Source organism: Hyperolius riggenbachi, chromosome 12 (genome assembly GCF_040937935.1).
Source record: "Hyperolius riggenbachi isolate aHypRig1 chromosome 12, aHypRig1.pri, whole genome shotgun sequence".
Classification (NCBI taxonomy): Eukaryota; Metazoa; Chordata; class Amphibia; order Anura; family Hyperoliidae; genus Hyperolius; species Hyperolius riggenbachi.
In genome coordinates this window covers 226,700,120-226,718,135 of record NC_090657.1, presented here as the reverse complement: position 1 = coordinate 226,718,135, position 18,016 = coordinate 226,700,120, and the positions used below count along the sequence as shown (strand labels likewise).

Below are 18,016 nucleotides of genomic sequence, written 5' to 3'. Positions count from 1 at the left end.
CATTCCCTCCCCCATCATATAAAGCCTAAACCCATTAATATCTGCTTCTACTGCTTCGCTACTTGTTCATGCCTCTTCTCACAAGCGACACCCACGCTAACCTGGGAATAAAAAACACATATATAAGTAGATAAATACTACTTCTACTTACATAACAGATGTATTGTGCTAGCCACGTAATGATTCCTGTGAATTTTATAAAGGAAAAGCGGAAAATCCTATTCTAGGCAGTGGCCATCTTGTCAAGCTAATGCTGACATCATATCCCCCCTGACTCTTGTTTTCTCCCCTCCCTTCTCTTGCTCATTGTGTATTCATTAGCTGCCCTCCTCCCAGAGTCTTCAGACACTCCCACTGAGGTGTATACTTGGAACTGCACTGTCTTTTTTTATTTACACATCCAATCACCGAGTCACCTCAGCCTTGCTTGTAAACACAAGTGACCAGAGGGTGTTTCTGATAAGCAGCTAGGCAGGGAAATAAATGGAAGAGAAGGAATATATTATAGATAAAAAGAACTCCCAGAATTCAACTGTTTGGCACTAGGGCCAGTGCTCCTAAAGTATGTGATAACTACAAACCATAACAGCAGAAAAGTTTTGAAACTTTTGAATGCAGGATTAGCATCTTTATCACTTAATACACTCAGACCAGTTGCTGTTGAAATTTGATTTTTAAGGTGACAATACCGCTTTAAGCTATGGCCTAGGATACCATTGTTACCATTGTTATCTGTCCTTCAAGCCTGGCACACCGCACCCATCAGCATCCATCAATGCCTGTCTACAAGAATTACAAAACTGGATGAACACCAGCTGGTTGAGGCTGAACTCTGAGTGGGGCCACCGGGCTGGATGGAGCAGGGTATGGGTCTCCCGGGCTGGATGAAGCAGGGAATGGGCCCCCCGGGCTGGATGGAGCAGGGAGTGGGGCCCACAGTTTTAGTGGAGCAGGGAGTGGTTCCTCCTGTCTGGATGGAGCAGGGAGTGGGGCCCCCGTTCTTGATGGAGCAGGAAGTGGGGCCCCCGGGCTGGATGGAGCAGCGAGTGGGGCCCCCAGTCTTGGCAGAGCAGGGATTGGGGCCCCCAGTCTTAGTGGAGCAGGGCCCCCGGGCTCAGTGGAGCAGGGAGTGGGGCCCTCGGGCTGGATGAAGAAGGGAGTGGGTTACTCACGAGTCGGTTGGCCAGGTTGATGGTCAGGGCAGTCGCGTCGGCTTCCTGCTGACACTTTAGCTTGTCTGCTGTGGCCTTCTCAAACTTTGCCGTCAGTTTTGCCAAGTTTTCATTCAGTAGCTGAAAAGAACACAGGTATTATTAAAGCCCCAGGTCTGACATGATCACATGTGAATAACACACTGACACCCATTGGACAGGCATGCAACACTGACACATGTGAAAGACATTCAGCATGGGGACATGGCACAAGCATGGAACATTAACACACCGGACAGTCACGCAGGATGGGTACACAGGACAGGCACATGAAGGCATTGCGGAGATAGTGGGCACACAGGACAGGCATGCAAGATGGGCACACAGGACAGGCATGTGAAGTCATTGTGGAGATAGTGTATCTGCCAGCAGAAGTTATCAATGATCTGACTTATTGATGAAGAGTACTTACAGCGATCTTGGCCTTGATATTGGCCAGCTTCTCCTCTGCAGCTGCCAGATCGGCATTGGCCTTGTTCAGGGCTTGGCGCTTTGGTTCCACTTCACAGTACACTTCATAAAACTTGACAATGTTGACGACCCAGGAGCAGAGACCAGCGGCGGCCAAAGACTTGGAAGCGATAAACTCTGGGTTGAACTCCGGGTCTTGCAGGTAAGGCTGGATTGCTTTGATGCAGTTTTCATGAATGTTTTCCTTATTAAAGTTTATTAGGGAGTCCAAGAAGCCATCCACCTTTCCCATGACCACCCTGGCCTGCTTCCAGCTCCTGTCCTTGGGGATTTTTCCTCCCGGGGCTGTGAGGACCATAACAGCTGCAGTGACATTGGTGACAGCAGATGGGGGAGAACCAAATGACTTCAGTTCAGTCAGGTTATTCTAAAGAAGTAAATAAGAAGAAACAGATGCATTTGTGGCAGGTGGAGGTTGGTCCACAAAATCATAGACTTTATGGAGAAGCAAGCACAGGGCATGGGCAATATCTACATACCTTATTGAGGGTGTTCAGGGCTTCTTGGGCTGCTATCAAAGCTGGTTCTGCTTTGGCCAGGTCTGTTTCACAGTCTCTCTGCTTCCTGCCGACCTCCTCTGCAATCACTGCCACCTTCTTTTCCTCCTCGTCGGCTATAGCTTTCTCCTTCCCCACCTTCTCTGTCTCCACTCCCACCACCTGGATCAGTTTATCGGCGTCTTCATTCTTCTGTTTCAACTCCACCTCCTGGGCTGCCAGTTTGGCCTTCAGATCATCCACCTGTTGGAAAGGTAAAGATTGCATTAGGTCCGACGCCTTCATGGAAATGGGTGCAGAGGACAAAACATACCTAGATAGATATACAGGACTGGAGAGATGTGGGGTGCTTGTGGCTCCATCTAGGGATGAGTCCACAGAATGGACAGTTGGTAAGCCAGTCCAAGATACTATCCCACAATTAGAGGTACATTCACATGACAGAGAGACCAATGTCCAAACAGACTCCTTCTACTTACTTAAACGCAGGGTCACCTTCCTAAACAAAGCAGAACAGCAGAACATTCCTTGGAGCTCCACAAACAGACCTGTCCACCACAAGAGGTCTTCTCAAGCCTGGGACCCCTCATGTAACAAACCTTGGAATTCAGGATTTGGGGGCTCTCTGGCTACCTATACTGGGGGGTCTCTCTGAATACCTATACTAGGGAGCTGTCTGGCTACCTACACTGGGGGGCTCTCTGGCTACCTATACTGTGGGGCTCTCTGGCTACCTAATACTGGGGGGCTCTCTGGCTACCTAAACTGGGGGGCTCTCTAGGCTCTCTGGCTATCTATACTGGAGGGCTCTCTGGCTACCTCTACTGGGGGGCTCTCTGGCTACATATACTGGGGGGGCTTCTCTGAATACCTATACTAGGGAGCTGTCTGGCTACCTACACTGGGGGGCTCTCAGGCTACCTATACTGCGGGGCTCTCTGTCTACCTAATACTGGGGGCTCTCTGGCTACCTATACTGGGGGGCTCTCTCTAGGCTCTCTGGCTATCTATACTGGAGGGCTCTCTGGCTACCTATACTGGGGGGCTCTCTGGCTACCTATACTGGGGGGCTCTCTGGCTACCTATACTGAAGAGGCTCTCAGGCTACCTATACTGGGGGGACTCTTTGAATACCTTTACTGGGGAGCTCTATGGCTACCTACACTGGGGGGCTCTCTGGCTACCTACACTGGGGGCTCTCTGGTTACCTATACTGGGGGGCTCTCTCTGACTACCTATATGAGGGTGGGGCACTCTGGTTACCTATACTGGGGGGCTCTCTGGCTACCTATATGAGGGTGGGGCACTCTGGTTACCTATACGGGGGTGGGTCTCTCTGGTTACCTATACAGGGGTGGGGAACTCTGGTTACACCATACGATGTGTTGCAGGGCAGGGATAGGCTGGTGTCACAACGTACAGAGATGTGTTGCTGGTTACCTGGGCGGAGGTGGTGTTCAGTTTCTCCAGGCTGTTAGGTTAGGGTCACACTGCTGATGTGTAGCGGGGCAGTGCTGTCCCTCCAGGGCAAGGTTGTATGTGTGTGGTGTGGGGTGGGGGGTTACCTGAGCGGAGGTGCTGTTTAGTTTCTCCAGCCCGTTCTCCAGCCGTTCCATCTTGGCCGCCAGCTCTTTGCTCTTCTTGGTCAGGAGATTCTGGTAGAGCTTGATTTGCTCCAGGAAGGATTTGGGCGTGGTGTAATTGTACCGGCGTTCGTTGCTCAGGTAGCTCTTGGACATGTTGTTGACGCTGGTGTGAACGTAAGCCATGAACTTACTGATGGAGTCCTTCACAGAGGGCTGAGGAAGCAGGAAAAGAAAAGGCCATGAGTTTTATGAAATAGTCTTCCCGGGATCCAGCAAGAAGAGCCCTCACGGGCCTCACCTCAATATTCTCTGTTTCCTGGAGGAACCGCAGGCTGACAGACTCCAGCGCCTCCTGTGGCCATTCGTGGAACCAATCAATGGCTGTACAATTCACCACAGCTGGGAACTTCCTACTTCGCACCCGCAGTTTATTCCCCACTGGAGAGAAGCAGAGAGCCACCTGCAACAGAAGAGACCATCCGTGATGTCATATAAAAGACTCAATTGTATGGTGTGTGACACCCGCCTTCCAATCTGTTCAGCTTCCACATTAAAAAGGCCATGTAGCGACAAATAACAGTATGCAGTAAAGAGGCCATGTAGCGACATATAGCAGAATGCAGTAAACAGGCCCTGTAGTGATATATAGCAGGAATGCAGTAAAGAGGCCCTGTAGTGACATATAGCAGAATGCAGTAGAGAGGCCCTGTAGTGACATATAGCAGAATGCAGTAAAGAGGCCGTGTAGTGACATATAGAAAAATGCATAAAGAGGCCCAGTAGTGACATATAGCAGAATGCAGTAAAGAGGCCCTGTAGTGACATATAGGAAAATGCATAAAGAGGCCCAGTAGTGGCATATAGCAGAATGCAGTAAAGAGGCCCTGTAGTGACATATAGTAGAATGCAGTAAAGAGGCCCTGTAGTGACATATAGCAGAATGCAGTAAAGAGGCCCTGTAGTGACATATAGCAGAATGCATTAAAGAGGCCCTCTAGTGACATATAGTAGAATGTAGTAAAGAGGCCCAGTAGTGACATATAGCAGAATGCAGTAAAGAGGCCCTGTAGTGACATATAGCAGAATGCAGTAAAGAGGCCCTGTAGTGACATATAGCAGAATGCAGTAAACAGGCCCTGTAGTGATATATAGCAGAACGCAGTAAAGAGGCCCTGTAGTGACATATAGTAGAATGCAGTAAAGAGGCCATGTAGCGACATATAGCAGAATGCAGTAAAAAGGCCCTGTAGTGACATATAGCAGGATGCAGTAAAGAGGCCCTGTAGTGACATATAGCAGAATGCAGTAAAGAGGCCATGTAGCGACATATAGCAGAATGCAGTAAAAAGGCCCTGTAGTGACATATAGCAGGATGCAGTAAAGAGGCCCTGTAGTGACATATAGCAGAATGCAGTAAAGAGATCCTGTAGTGACATATACAGTGGGGTGCGAAAGTTTGGGCAACCTTGTTAATAGTCATGATTTTCCTGTATAAATCGTTGGTTGTTATGATAAAAAATGTCAGTTCAATATATCATATAGGAGACATACATAGTGATATTTGAGAAGTGAAATGAAGTTCATTGGATTTACAGAAAGTGTGCAATAATTGTTTAAATAAAATTAGACATGTGCATAAATTTGGGCACCAGAATCAGAATCATCTTTATTGTCGCCAAGCACACCAATTGGCGAGTCCGGAATTGCTTGTGGTTCACATGGCAAATGGCAGTTCAGGAACGTATAACACACGGCAAACATAAGTAAGGCAAAGCAAAACATACATGCAAACATACAGTATGAGTCTTGGGTCAGAGTTTACAGCTGTGGAGAAGGGTTGCCCTGGGGGCTAGAGTGTCCCAGTGGAGGTGGTGGTGGGGGGGGGGGGGGGTCTTGAGTTCAGTGAGTTCAACAGGTGAACAGCTTGGGGGAAGAAGGTGTTCATGCGCCTAGTGGTTTTGGAGGGGATGGATCTGAGCCGGCGTCCCAATGGAAGGGTCTCAAAGTAGCGTCTGCCCGGGTGAGAGGGGTCGAGTAGGATCTTGGAGGCCCTTGTCTTCATTCTCATGGAGTAGATGAGATCTAGCGAGGGCAGGTGGGCGCTGATGATCTTTTCTGCTGTGTTTATCACTCTGTGGAGTTTGTATTTATCCTTAGCAGTTGCTCCAGCATACCAGACGATGATGGAGCAGCAGAGGATGGATTCGATGGTCGTGGTGTAAAAGCTGGTTAGCAGTTCCCGTGAAATGCCGAATTTCTTCAGTTGGCGCAGGAAGAATAGCCTTTGCTGTGCTTCCTTCTGGGGTTTTGTAGTGTTCTGCTCCCATTTGAGGTTGCTTGTTAAGGTTGTGCCTAGGAACCGTACGCTTTGAACTCTGGAGACCTCAGACTCGTCGATGAACACAGGGAGAGGGGCAGGGGAGAGTTTCCGGAAGGCCACGATCAGTTCCACGGTCTTTGCAGTGTTGAGAACAAGATTGTTGTCCTTGCACCAATTACAGATCTTCGCAATTTCATTTCGATAAGGGTCCTCTCCGTTTCTGTTGATGAGGCCGATAAGCGTGGTATCGTCTGCGAATTTAATAACTGTGACGGAGTCGGAGGTCGAGGTGCATTTGTTGGTATACAGGGAGAACAGGAGTGGAGACAGCACGCAGCCTTGCGGTGCACCGACATTAGTGGTTCTCTCGCTGGAGATGTGACTGCCAAGCTTGACCCGTTGTGTTCTGTTGGAGAGAAAGTCCTCTACACACCTGCAGAGGAGGGAATCTACCCCGAGATGCGCAAGATTGACGATCAGAATGTCTGGGCAGATGGTATTAAAAGCCGAGCTGAAGTCCAGGAAAAGGACCCTGGCGTAGGCCCCTGGTCTGTCAAGGTGTTCTGAGATGTATGCTAGACTGACATTGATGGCATCGTCAACTGATCGGTTTTCCCTGTAGGCAAACTGGTGTGGATCGAGGAGGGTGCTGGTGGAGTGCTTCAGGTGGGCCAGCACCAGCCTCTCGAATACTTTCATGATGACGGGGGTCAGGGCAACGGGTCTGAAGTTGTTGAGCCCCGTGTTCCGTGGTTTTTTAGGGACTGGTATGATTGTAGACCTTTTGAAGCAGGAGGGGACCCCCCCTCTGATAGGGATCTGTTGTAGAGAGAGGTGAGGTTGGGAGCTAGTTGGGTTGCGCAGGTTCTCAGGCAGTGTGAGGACACCCCATCCAGGCCTGAGGCTTTCCTGGGATTGAGTCTGCGAAGGTGTTGTAGCACATCCTCCTCTTGCACTGTGGTCAGGCCCCGGGTATCCTGTTTCGCGGGTGCCGAGGGATCCAGTGGTGGCTGGGATGCTGGGGCTGTGGGATCCAGTGCTGGCTGGGATGCTGGGGCCACGGGCTGCTTGTGTTGCAGTATCAAATCTGCAGTAGAATTCATTGAGTTCCTCTACCAGTTGGGAGCTGGGGGCTGCATGTTGAGGCGGGGGCTTAAAGTTCGTGGCTGCCCTGAGACCTTTCCATACTTCCCATGAGAGAAATGAAATCAATATTTAGTAGATCCTTCTTTTGCAGAAATTACAGCCTTTAAACGCTTCCTGTAGGTTCCAATGAGAGTCTGGATTCTGTTTGAAGGTATTTCGGACCAGTCCTCTTTACAAAACATCTCTAATTCATTCAGGTTTGATGGCTTCCGAGCATGGACAGCTCTCTTTAACTCACCCCACAAATTTTCAATTATATTCAGGTCTGGGGACTGAGATGGCCATTCCAGAACATTTTACTTGTTCCTCTGCATGAATGCCTTAGTGGATTTTGAGCAGTGTTTAGGATCGTTGTCTTGTTGAAAGATCCAGCCCCGGCGCAGCTTCAGCTTTGTCACCGATTCCTGGACATTGTTCTCAAGAATCTGCTGATACTGAGTGGAATCCATGCTTCCCTCAACTTTGACAAGATTCCCAGTCCCTGCACTGGCTACACAGCCCCACAGCATGATGGAACCACCACCATATTTTACTGTAGGTAGCAGGTGTTTTTCTTAAAGAGACACTGAAGCGAAAAAAAATATATGATATAATGAATTGGTTGTGTACTATGAATAATTACTAGAAGATTAGCAGCAAAGAAAATATTCTCATACTTTTATTTTCAGGTATATAGTGTTTTTTCTAACATTGCATCATTCTATAATATGTGCACATTACACAACACTCAGCATTCAAAATGAGTCTTTCAGAGCAGTCTGTGAAGTAATGAACTCTTCTCTAGCAGAGGAAAAGTAAACAGTTCAATTACAGTTGAGATAATAAAAGTCAGATAACAGCCCTCTCCACGACTAAGTTAGTCGGAGAGCTTAATAGCTTTTTTGCATAGAGATAACAACTGGAGTTTCTTAACTCTTCCTGTACTGGAAACAATTAGACTGATGTATCTGATCTTAATGTTTTTTTTCTTAGCTGTACTACACATACAAATCATAATATCATAATTTTTTTTTCCGCTTCAGTGTCTCTTTAAGGTGCTGTGTTCTTTTTCCTCCATGCATAATGCCCCTTGTTATGCCCAAATAACTCAATTTTAGATTCATCAGTCCACAGCACCTTATTCCAATATGAAGCTGGCTTGTCCAAATGTGCTTTAGCATACCTCAAGCGGCTCTGTTTGTGCTGTGGGCAGAGAAAAGGCTTCCTCTGCATCACTCTGGCATACAGTATTTCCTTGTGTAAAGTGCGCCGAATAGTTGAACGATACACAGCGACTCCATCTGCAGCAGGATGATGTTGTAGGTCTTTGGTGCTGGTCTGTGGGTTTACTCTTACTGTTCTCACCATTCGTCGCTTCTGTCTATGCAAGATTTTTCTTGGTCTGCCACTTCGAGCCTTAACTTGAACTGAGCCTGTGGTCTTCCATTTCCTCATTATGTTCCATAACTGTGGAAACAGGCAGCTGAAATCTCTGAGACAGCTTTCTGTATCCTTCCTCTAAACCATTATGGTGAACAATCTTTGTCTTCAGATCATTTGAGAGTAGTTTTAAGACCCCCATGTTGCTACTCTTCAGAGGAAATTAAAAGAGGATGGAAACTTAAAACTGACCCCCTTAAACTGGAGTCACCTGTGTAGGTAGGTCAGGGGTTACTGAGCTTATCAAACCAATTTGAGTTCCAATAATTTGTTCTAAAGGTTTTTTGGAATCAATAAAATAACAACAGTGCCAAAATGTTTGCACCTGCCTAATTTTATTTAAACAATTATTGCGCACTTTCTGTAAATACAATAATCTTCATTTCACTTCTCAAACATCACTGTGTGTCTCTCCTATATGATATATTTAACTGACACTTTTTTTTATCATAACAACCAACGATTTATACAGGAAAATCATGACTATTAACAAACTTTCACACCCCACTGTAGTAAAGAGGCCCTGTAGTGACATATAGCACAATGCAGTAAAGAGGCCCTGTAGTGACATATAGCAGAATGCAGTAAAGAGGCCCTGTAGTGGCATATAGCAGAATGCAGTAAAGAGGCCCTGTAGTGACATATAGCAGAATACTGCATTGTGCTATGTGTCACTACAGGGCCTCTTTACTGCATTCTGCTATACGTCACTACAGGGCCTCTTTACTGCATTCTACTATATGTCACTACAGGGCCTCTTTACTGCATTCTACTATATGTCACTACATGGCCTCTTTACTGCATTCTACTATATGTCACTACAAGGCCTTTTTACTACATTCTGCTATATGTCACTACAGGGCCTCTTTACTGCATTGTGCTATATGTCACTACATGGCCTCTTTACTGCATTGTGCTATATGTCACTACAGGGCCTCTTTACTGCATTCTGCTATATGTCACTGCAGGGCCTCTTTACTGCATTCTACTATATGTCACTACAGGGCCTCTTTACTGCATTCTACTATATGTCACTACAGGGTCTCTTTACTGCATTCTACTATATGTCACTACATGGCCTCTTTACTGCATTCTACTATATGTCACTACAAGGCCTCTTTACTACATTCTGCTATATGTCACTACAGGGCCTCTTTACTACATTCTGCTATATGTCACTACAGGGCCTCTCTACTGCATTGTGCTATATGTCACTACAGGGCCTCTTTACTGCAAAGAGGCCCTGTAGTGACATATAGCAGAATGTAGTAAAGAGGTCTTGTAGTTACATATAGTAGAATGTAGTAAAGAGGCCATGTAGTGACATATAGTAGAATGCAGTAAAGAGGCCCTGTAGTGACATATAGTAGAATGCAGTAAAGAGGCCCTGTAGTGACATATAGTAGAATGCAGTAAAGAGACCCTGCAGTGACATATAGCAGATTGCAGTAAAGAGGCCCTGTAATGACATATAGTAGAATGCAGTAAAGAGGCCCTGTAGTGACATATAGCAGAATGCAGTAAAGAGGCCCTGTAGTGACATATAGTAGAATGCAGTAAAGAGACCCTGCAGTGACATATAGCAGAATGCAGTAAAGAGGCCCTGTAGTGACATATAGCAGAATGCAGTAAAGAGGCTCTGTAGTGACATATAGTAGAATGCAGTAAAGAGACCCTGCAGTGACATATAGCAGAATGCAGTAAAGAGGCCCTGTAGTGACATATAGTAGAATGCAGTAAATTATTCAGGATAGCCACTTTTATGGTAATTTTCCTGGTTTCAGCATCATAAACACTTCCTATATCTATATATTGCTGTATCTTGGTATGTAGCTCCACCCTTCCAGTGATGTCACAGCCTAAGCTGTTTAGCTATGCGGCATTCTCCTTCCAGTGCATTCTGGGGAACTAGATATAGAACACATTTGTAAAACGCATGCAATTTTTGAACTCAGATCAAAAAAACAGATTGTATTTAATCCATCCACAGCAAAAAGAGTCCAACTTCCAATCGCACCTCTGAAAAATCTACCATGCCGATTGTTCATTTTTTAAAAGAAAAAAATCTATACTGCGATTATTCATGACCGATTATGCCTACCACCAGATTATCTCTCGTCATACAATACAATCTGCAAAAAGCTGATCATTCACTAACAATTGTACCATTTATAAGCACCTTAATCCAACCTCATCCAACCTGTAGCACCGCAGAGAATTTGTATAAGGAGAACAATACTACGTGAACATAACAGAGGGAGCCATCAAACTATAGCACATGGAAAGCATAAAGCCCTGGCTCCTGCCATATTTAGCACCCGACTCAACCCCCTCTTCCCTCTACTGCTGAGAAGTTAATGCTCTGTGCTCAGCACTGCAGCTCATCACCTGACTACATATTCTCCCTATTAAGCATATATTCCTTTCCATGCTTTTCCCCATATGCAGTAATGTGTAATTACGGGACTCAAACCCCCCCCCCCCACACACACACCTCCTGTGTGGGGAACCCTCCGGATGTGCTGCAGACACACGCTGGTGTAATCAGGGGACTCCGCCCACCTCCTGTGTGGGGAACTCTGGATGTCCTGCAGACACACGCTGGTATAATCAGGGGACTCCGCCCACCTCCTGTGTGGGGAACTCTGGATGTGCTGCAGACACCCGCTGGTATAATCAGGGGACTCCGCCCCCTCCTGTGTGGGGAACTCTCCAGATGTGCTGCAGACAGACACGTTAGTGTAATCAGGGGACTCCGCCCCCTCCTGTGTGGGGAACTCTGCAGATGTGCTGCAGACAGACACGTTAGTGTAATCAGGGGACTCCGCCCACCTCCTGTGTGGGGAACTCCGGATGTGCTGCAGACACACGCTGGTATAATCAGAGGACTCCGCCCCTCCTGTGTGGGGAACTCTCCAGATGTGCTGCAGACACACGCTGCTGTAATCAGGGGACTCCTCCCCCCTCCTGTGTGGGGAACTCTCCAGATGTGCTGCAGACAGACACGCTGATGTAATCAGGGGACTCTGCCCCCTCCTGTGTGGGGAACTCTCTGGATGTGCTGCAGACAGACACGCTGGTGTAATACGGGAACTCTGCCCCCTCCTGTGTGGGGAACTCTCCGGATGTGCTGCAGACAGACACGTTAGTGTAATCGGGGACTCTGCCCCCTCCTGTGTGGGGAACTCTCCGGATGTGCTGCAGACAGACACATTAGTGTGATCAGGGGACTCCGCCCCCGCCTGTGTGGGGAACTCTCCAATTGTGCTGCAGAGACACACGCTGGTATAATCAGGGGACTCCTCCCCCCTCCTGTGTGGAGAACTCTCCAGATGTGCTGCAGACAGACACGCTGGTGTAATCAGGGGACTCCGCCCCCTCCTGTGTGGGGCACTCTCTGGATGTGCTGCAGACAGACACGCTGGTGTAATCAGGGGACTCTGCCTCCCTCCTGTGTGGGGAACTCTCCGGATGTGCTGCAGACAGACACGCTGGTGTAATCAGGGGACTCTGCCCCCCTCCTGTGTGGGGAACTCTCCAGATGTGCTGCAGACAGACACGCTGGTGTAATCAGGGGACTCTGCCCCCCTCCTGTGTGGGGAACTCTACGGATGTGCTGCAGACAGACACGCTGGTGTAATCAGGGGACTCCGCCCACCTCCTGTGTGGGGAACTCTCCGGATGTGCTGCAGAGAGAAATGCTGATGTAATCAGGGGACTCCTCCCCCCTCCTGTGTGGAGAACTCTCCAGATGTGCTGCAGACAGACACGCTGGTGTAATCAGGGGACTCTGCCCCCCTCCTGTGTGGGGAACTCTACGGATGTGCTGCAGACAGACACGCTGGTGTAATCAGGGGACTCCGCCCACCTCCTGTGTGGGGAACTCTCCGGATGTGCTGCAGACAGACACGCTGGTGTAATCAGGGGACTCCGCCCCCTCCTGTGTGGGGAACTCTCCAGATGTGCTGCAGACAGACATGCTGGTGTAATCAGGGGACTCTGCCCCCCTCCTGTGTGGGGAACTCTCCGGATGTGCTGCAGACAGACACGCTGGGGTAATCAGGGGACTCTGCCCCCCTCCTGTGTGGGGAACTCTCCGGATGTGCTGCAGACAGACATGCTGGTGTAATCAGGGGACTCTGCCCCCCTCCTGTGTGGGGAACTCTCCGGATGTGCTGCAGACAGACACGCTGGGGTAATCAGGGGACTCTGCCCTCCTCCTGTGTGGGGAACTCTCCGGATGTGCTGCAGAGAGACACGCTGATGTAATCAGGGGACTCCGCCCCCTCCTGTGTGGGGAACTCTCCGGATGTGCTGCAGACAGACACGCTGCTGTATTCAGTGGTAATACTGGCGGTTTATCCCTGTGAATGTTTAATCACTGATTTTCTCATCTTGGACTGCTGCAGCTCCTGTAATCATATCTGAGATGTGTTTCTTGAGAATGTATGGATTGGATAATCATATTTGAATCGTTTTTCTGTTTCAGACGTTTGTACACAGCCTGGCCATCTGTTGCAGCCCGCTGATTTCCTCCATTATACACACAGAGCGGGGGGGAGCACATCTGTCTGACACCCCCTCAGCGGGGTCTACTCAGAAGAGCAGCACTAATGCCTCTGCTCAGAGGACAGACCGCCACTACATAACGTGTGATGTCACATCCATCACTTCACTCATCTCTCATTATCACACATCTCCTGCATCACATCAAACATAACAAGCAGCAAAGACAAGAATATCACAGGCTACATCCATGCTGACAAGTCCTGTGCTGGCAGCAAGTCTCCCAGGAGTATCTACCGCTGTGATATGCAATGAATGCAAAACTCCAAATGCCGGCAAACCCCATACTAAAGCTTCTTGTGATAATGATCATGTACTTATATAGCGCTAACATCTGCTGCAGCACATTACAGAGTACATAGTCATGTCACTGACTGTCCTCAGAGGAGCTCACACTCTAATCCTACCATAGTCATAGTCTAATGTCCTCCCATATTATTATTATGTATTTATATAGCGCTAACATCTGCTGCAGCACTTTACAGAGTACATAGTCATGTCACTGACTGTCCTCAGAAGAGCTCACACTCTAATCCTACCATAGTCATAGTCTAATGTCCTCCCATATTATTATTATGTATTTATATAGCACTGACATCTCCTGCAGCACATTACAGAGTACATAGTCATGTCACTGACTGTCCTCAGAGGAGCTCACAATCTAATCCTACCATAGTCATAGTCTAATGTCCTACCATATTATTATTATGTATTTATATAGCACTGACATCTTCTGCAGCACGTTAGAGTACATAGTCATGTCACTAACTGTCCTCAGAGGAGCTCACAATCTAATCCTACCCTAGTCCTAGTGTAATGTCCTACCATATTATTATTATGTATTTATATAGCACTGACATCTTCTGCAGCACTTTACAGAGTACATAGTCATGTCACTGGCTGTCCTTAGAGGAGCTCACACTCTAATCCTACCATAGTCATAGTCTAATGTCCTACCATATTATTATTATTATGTATTTATATAGCACTGACATCTTCTGCAGCACATTACAGAGTACATAGTCATGTCACTGACTGTCCTCAGTGGATCTCACAATCTAATCCTACCACAGTCATAGTCTAATGTCCTACTATATTTTTATGTATTTATATAGCACTGACATCTTCTGCAGCACATTACAGAGCACATGGTCATGTCACTGACTGTCCTCAGAGGAGCTCACAATCTAATCCCTACCATAGTCATAGTATAATGTCCTACTATATTATTATTATGTATTTATATAGCACTGACATCTTCTGCAGCACATTACAGAGTACATAGTCATGTCACTGACTGTCCTCAGAGGAGCTCACACTCTAATCCTACCATAGTCATAGTCTAATGTCCTACTATATTATTATGTATTTATATAGCACTGACATCTCCTGCAGCACATTACAGAGTACATAGTCATGTCACTGACTGTCCTCAGAGGAGCTCACAATCTAATCCCTACCATAGTCATAGTCTAATGTCCTACCATATTATTATGTATTTATATAGCACTGACCTCTTCTACAGCACATTACAGAGTACATAGTCATGTCACTGACTGTCCTCAGAGGAGCTCACAATCTAATCCTACCATAGTCATAGTCTAATGTCCTACTATATTATTATGTATTTATACAGCACTGACATCTTCTGCAGCACTATACAGAGTACATGTAACAGACTCTCCCTCACAGGAGCTCACAATCTAATCCTACTATAGTGATGGTCTAATGTCCTACCATATTATTATTATCGTGTATGTAGACGTGTCTTACAGGCTGCTTGTGACAGACACGTGTGGCATGGACCAGTGTGTGGCCAGGATATACAGTAGGTGGTTGCCCATGGGTGGTGACACTTTACCTTTAGCTGCCGGCGGACTCTGTCTATGAAGAATTTCCAGCAGTTCTCTCTGGTGTCCAGCAGGCCCTGGCTCTTCACCTCATTCCTCACACTGCTGATGATATTCTCCACCTCATCGTCAGGAAACAGGTCCGGGATCTCTCCTGAACACATCAGGAAGCACATGTGAGAGCGGTACAGTGTATGGACACAAGCTACGTACCAGCTGGTCACATGACTACAGCAATGACTGGCCAATCAGAAATCATTCTCTACTCAGTAAGCTGGAATCTGACTGGCTGCTCTACAACCCCCCTCCATCAGTGCTGTGCAGCTTCATAGGTATGGAGGGCAAACAAATTTCAGAGTACATGGTGGAGGGCCGACTTCAATAAATAGGGTTCCTGCCAATTTCTCCCTAAAAATGGCAGCATTTCCTCCAAAATACACATAATCTCACAGCGTTTCCCCCAAATAAACATGACCTGGCAGCGTTTTCCCCAAAATACAACTAGATTGGCAGCATTACCCTCTACCAATAATAAATAAATAAATAAATAAATAACAGGCATCCCCCCCCCCCCCAAAAAAAAGAAAAGCTTAGGCAGCATTCCCCTTATTCCCATTTAAAGAGAAACCGTGAATTGAACTTCATCCCAATCAGTAGCTGATACCCCCTTTCCCATGAGAAATCTATTCCTTTTCACAAACGGATCATCAGGGGGCTCTGTATGGCTGATATTGTGGTGAAACCCCTCCCACAGTGTGATGTCAGTACCATGGTTCTGACATCACACTGTGGGAGCCTTGTTGCATTGTGAGAAATAACAGCTGTTTGCAGCTGTTTCCAGATGCCAAAAAAGTGAGCAGCTTCTCCTTCCACTGACATCACCTGCCAGCAGTAAAATGTCAAGGGAGACAGGGAGAGGAAATCTTTTACAATGGGCAAACACTGACTAAATCATTTATACATAATTATTGCAAAAATGAAACACTTTTGTTCATCGCGTTATTTTTACTGGAGTTCCTCTTTAATTATACACTCCCCCCTTCTCCCTAATATTTCTGGTGTCATTCTTGGTAATGTACCTGTGTGGTGACTCCTCCAGCACTGATCTCCAGTCTTTACTGCCCCCTTTGTTTCCCCCTGAGGTGCAGCAGTTTTTAAGTTTGATCTTTTTTTTAAATACTTTCTACTCTACATTTAAATTAAGACTATTGTGCTGTGATCAAGGTGAAGCAGGCTCCCTCCGCAGGTGTCACATGACCAGTGCCTTGGTATATGTCACATGACCAGTTACCAGAGGAAGCTAGCAGTGCTTCCATCACAGTAACAGGTACAGTAAGTACCCCTGCACAGAATGTAGAGATAAGAATATGAATCCTCTGATGATCTCCATAGTGATGACAATGAAGTGTGAGGAGAGAGATGTGCATGGATGTCCCAACTATACCTTCTGGAACCTCTGTGTCCACCTATTATTACCTCTGTCGTCTTCCAATGCCCCCATCCTAACAATCAGCTACAATAAAAAGCTAATTTCACTACAATTATTACCAACTTTCTCCCACTCCTTTCACTGTCAGTGCTCCTCAAGGTTCAGTCTTTGGACCTGCGATCTCCTCTCTATACACCTCCTTGCTATGTGCTGCTGATGTCACTCACACTTAACCTTGGACATGTGATCTCTTTATACCTCCTTCCCATAAGCTGCTGAAGTCACCCACACTTATCTCTCCAGCAGGGACTTGTCAAACTATGTCCATGATGAAAAGAACATTTCACTAGAACTATAACCAAATTTCTCCCACTCCCTTCACTGTCAGTGTGCCTCAAGGCTCAGTCCTGGGACCTGCGATCCCCTCTCTATACAACTCCTTCCTGTGTGCTGCTGATGTCACCTATACTTATCCCTCCAGCAGGGACTTGTCAAACTAAGTCCAGGATAAAGTTGCATGCTGCCTGACTGACATCTCATGCATGGCTGACCAGCAGGGATGGTTAATGAGATGCAATTAATTCTGAATGGATTAAAATCTTTATGCTAATCTTATACAAATGTATGCCACTTAAACATGGACCAGTCAAATTACTATTGCTATTGCAGCATTTGATTGCTCCATTTTGAAGCTGAATTATTTGCAGAGGATTAGCATAAATCTTTTCATCAACTGTGAATTATTTGCACATCACTGACCACCCCCATTGACCGTTATATGAAAGTCACCCTGGATAAAGTTAAGGTGGCCATATGCTTCTGTTAGAAAGCAATACTACAAATGATTCCTGACCTATCAGACTTATTGAAGCCAAGATTCAGGCAGAGAAGATACAGCATAAGGAGCTCCTGAAATGCTCACCAGAAGCCAGCAGATCATTGACCAGAACCAGGAACTTCTCATCAGCCACCTGCGCGTCCGTCATCAGGAACACCGTCCCCACGTTCTTCACACCCGCCTTGATGTACTGCGTAGCCAGGTCCGCCTACGGATAGAAGACAAGAGCCAATGAGAGAACACGCTCACGGCCACAGCTCACACCCACCCCACAACTTAAAGGGCAGGATGGATCTGTGTCAGATACCACATGACACCTTCACAGGTCCTGTGGAGCCAAGGCCTGACCACCAGGGGGAGCTGCACTAGATTATAGGCTGATGGTGTATTATATGTATTATAGATATATAGTCAGATACCACAGGACACCTTCACAGGTCCTGCGGAGCCAAGGCCTGACCACCAGGGGGAGCTGCACTAGATTATAGGCTAATGGTGTATTATATGTATTATAGATATATAGCCAGATACCACAGGGCACCTTTACAGGTCCTGTAGAGCCAAGACCTGACCACCAGGGGGAGCTGCACTAGATTATAGGCTGATGGTGTATTATATGTATTATAGATATATAGCCAGATACCACATGACACCTTCACAGGTCTTGTGGAGTCCAGGTCTGA

The 18,016-nt window shown here is 46.9% G+C and overlaps 1 protein-coding gene across 4 annotated transcripts in view; it reads right to left on the bottom strand.

Moving 5' to 3' along the window:
- DNAH9 (dynein axonemal heavy chain 9) overlaps positions 1-18,016 on the bottom strand; it is a 328,292-nt gene that overhangs the window by 116,239 nt on the left and 194,037 nt on the right. For all 4 annotated transcript variants that reach the window (XM_068264551.1, XM_068264553.1, XM_068264552.1 and 1 more), the window contains 7 exons: positions 17,418-17,541; positions 15,078-15,220; positions 4,064-4,225; positions 3,745-3,978; positions 2,162-2,422; positions 1,624-2,049; positions 1,173-1,292 (listed from right to left, as the gene is read on the bottom strand). In XM_068264551.1, coding sequence (XP_068120652.1) covers positions 1,173-1,292; positions 1,624-2,049; positions 2,162-2,422; positions 3,745-3,978; positions 4,064-4,225; positions 15,078-15,220; positions 17,418-17,541 — 1,470 coding nt within the window. The remainder of the gene's footprint in view (positions 1-1,172; positions 1,293-1,623; positions 2,050-2,161; positions 2,423-3,744; positions 3,979-4,063; positions 4,226-15,077; positions 15,221-17,417; positions 17,542-18,016) is intronic.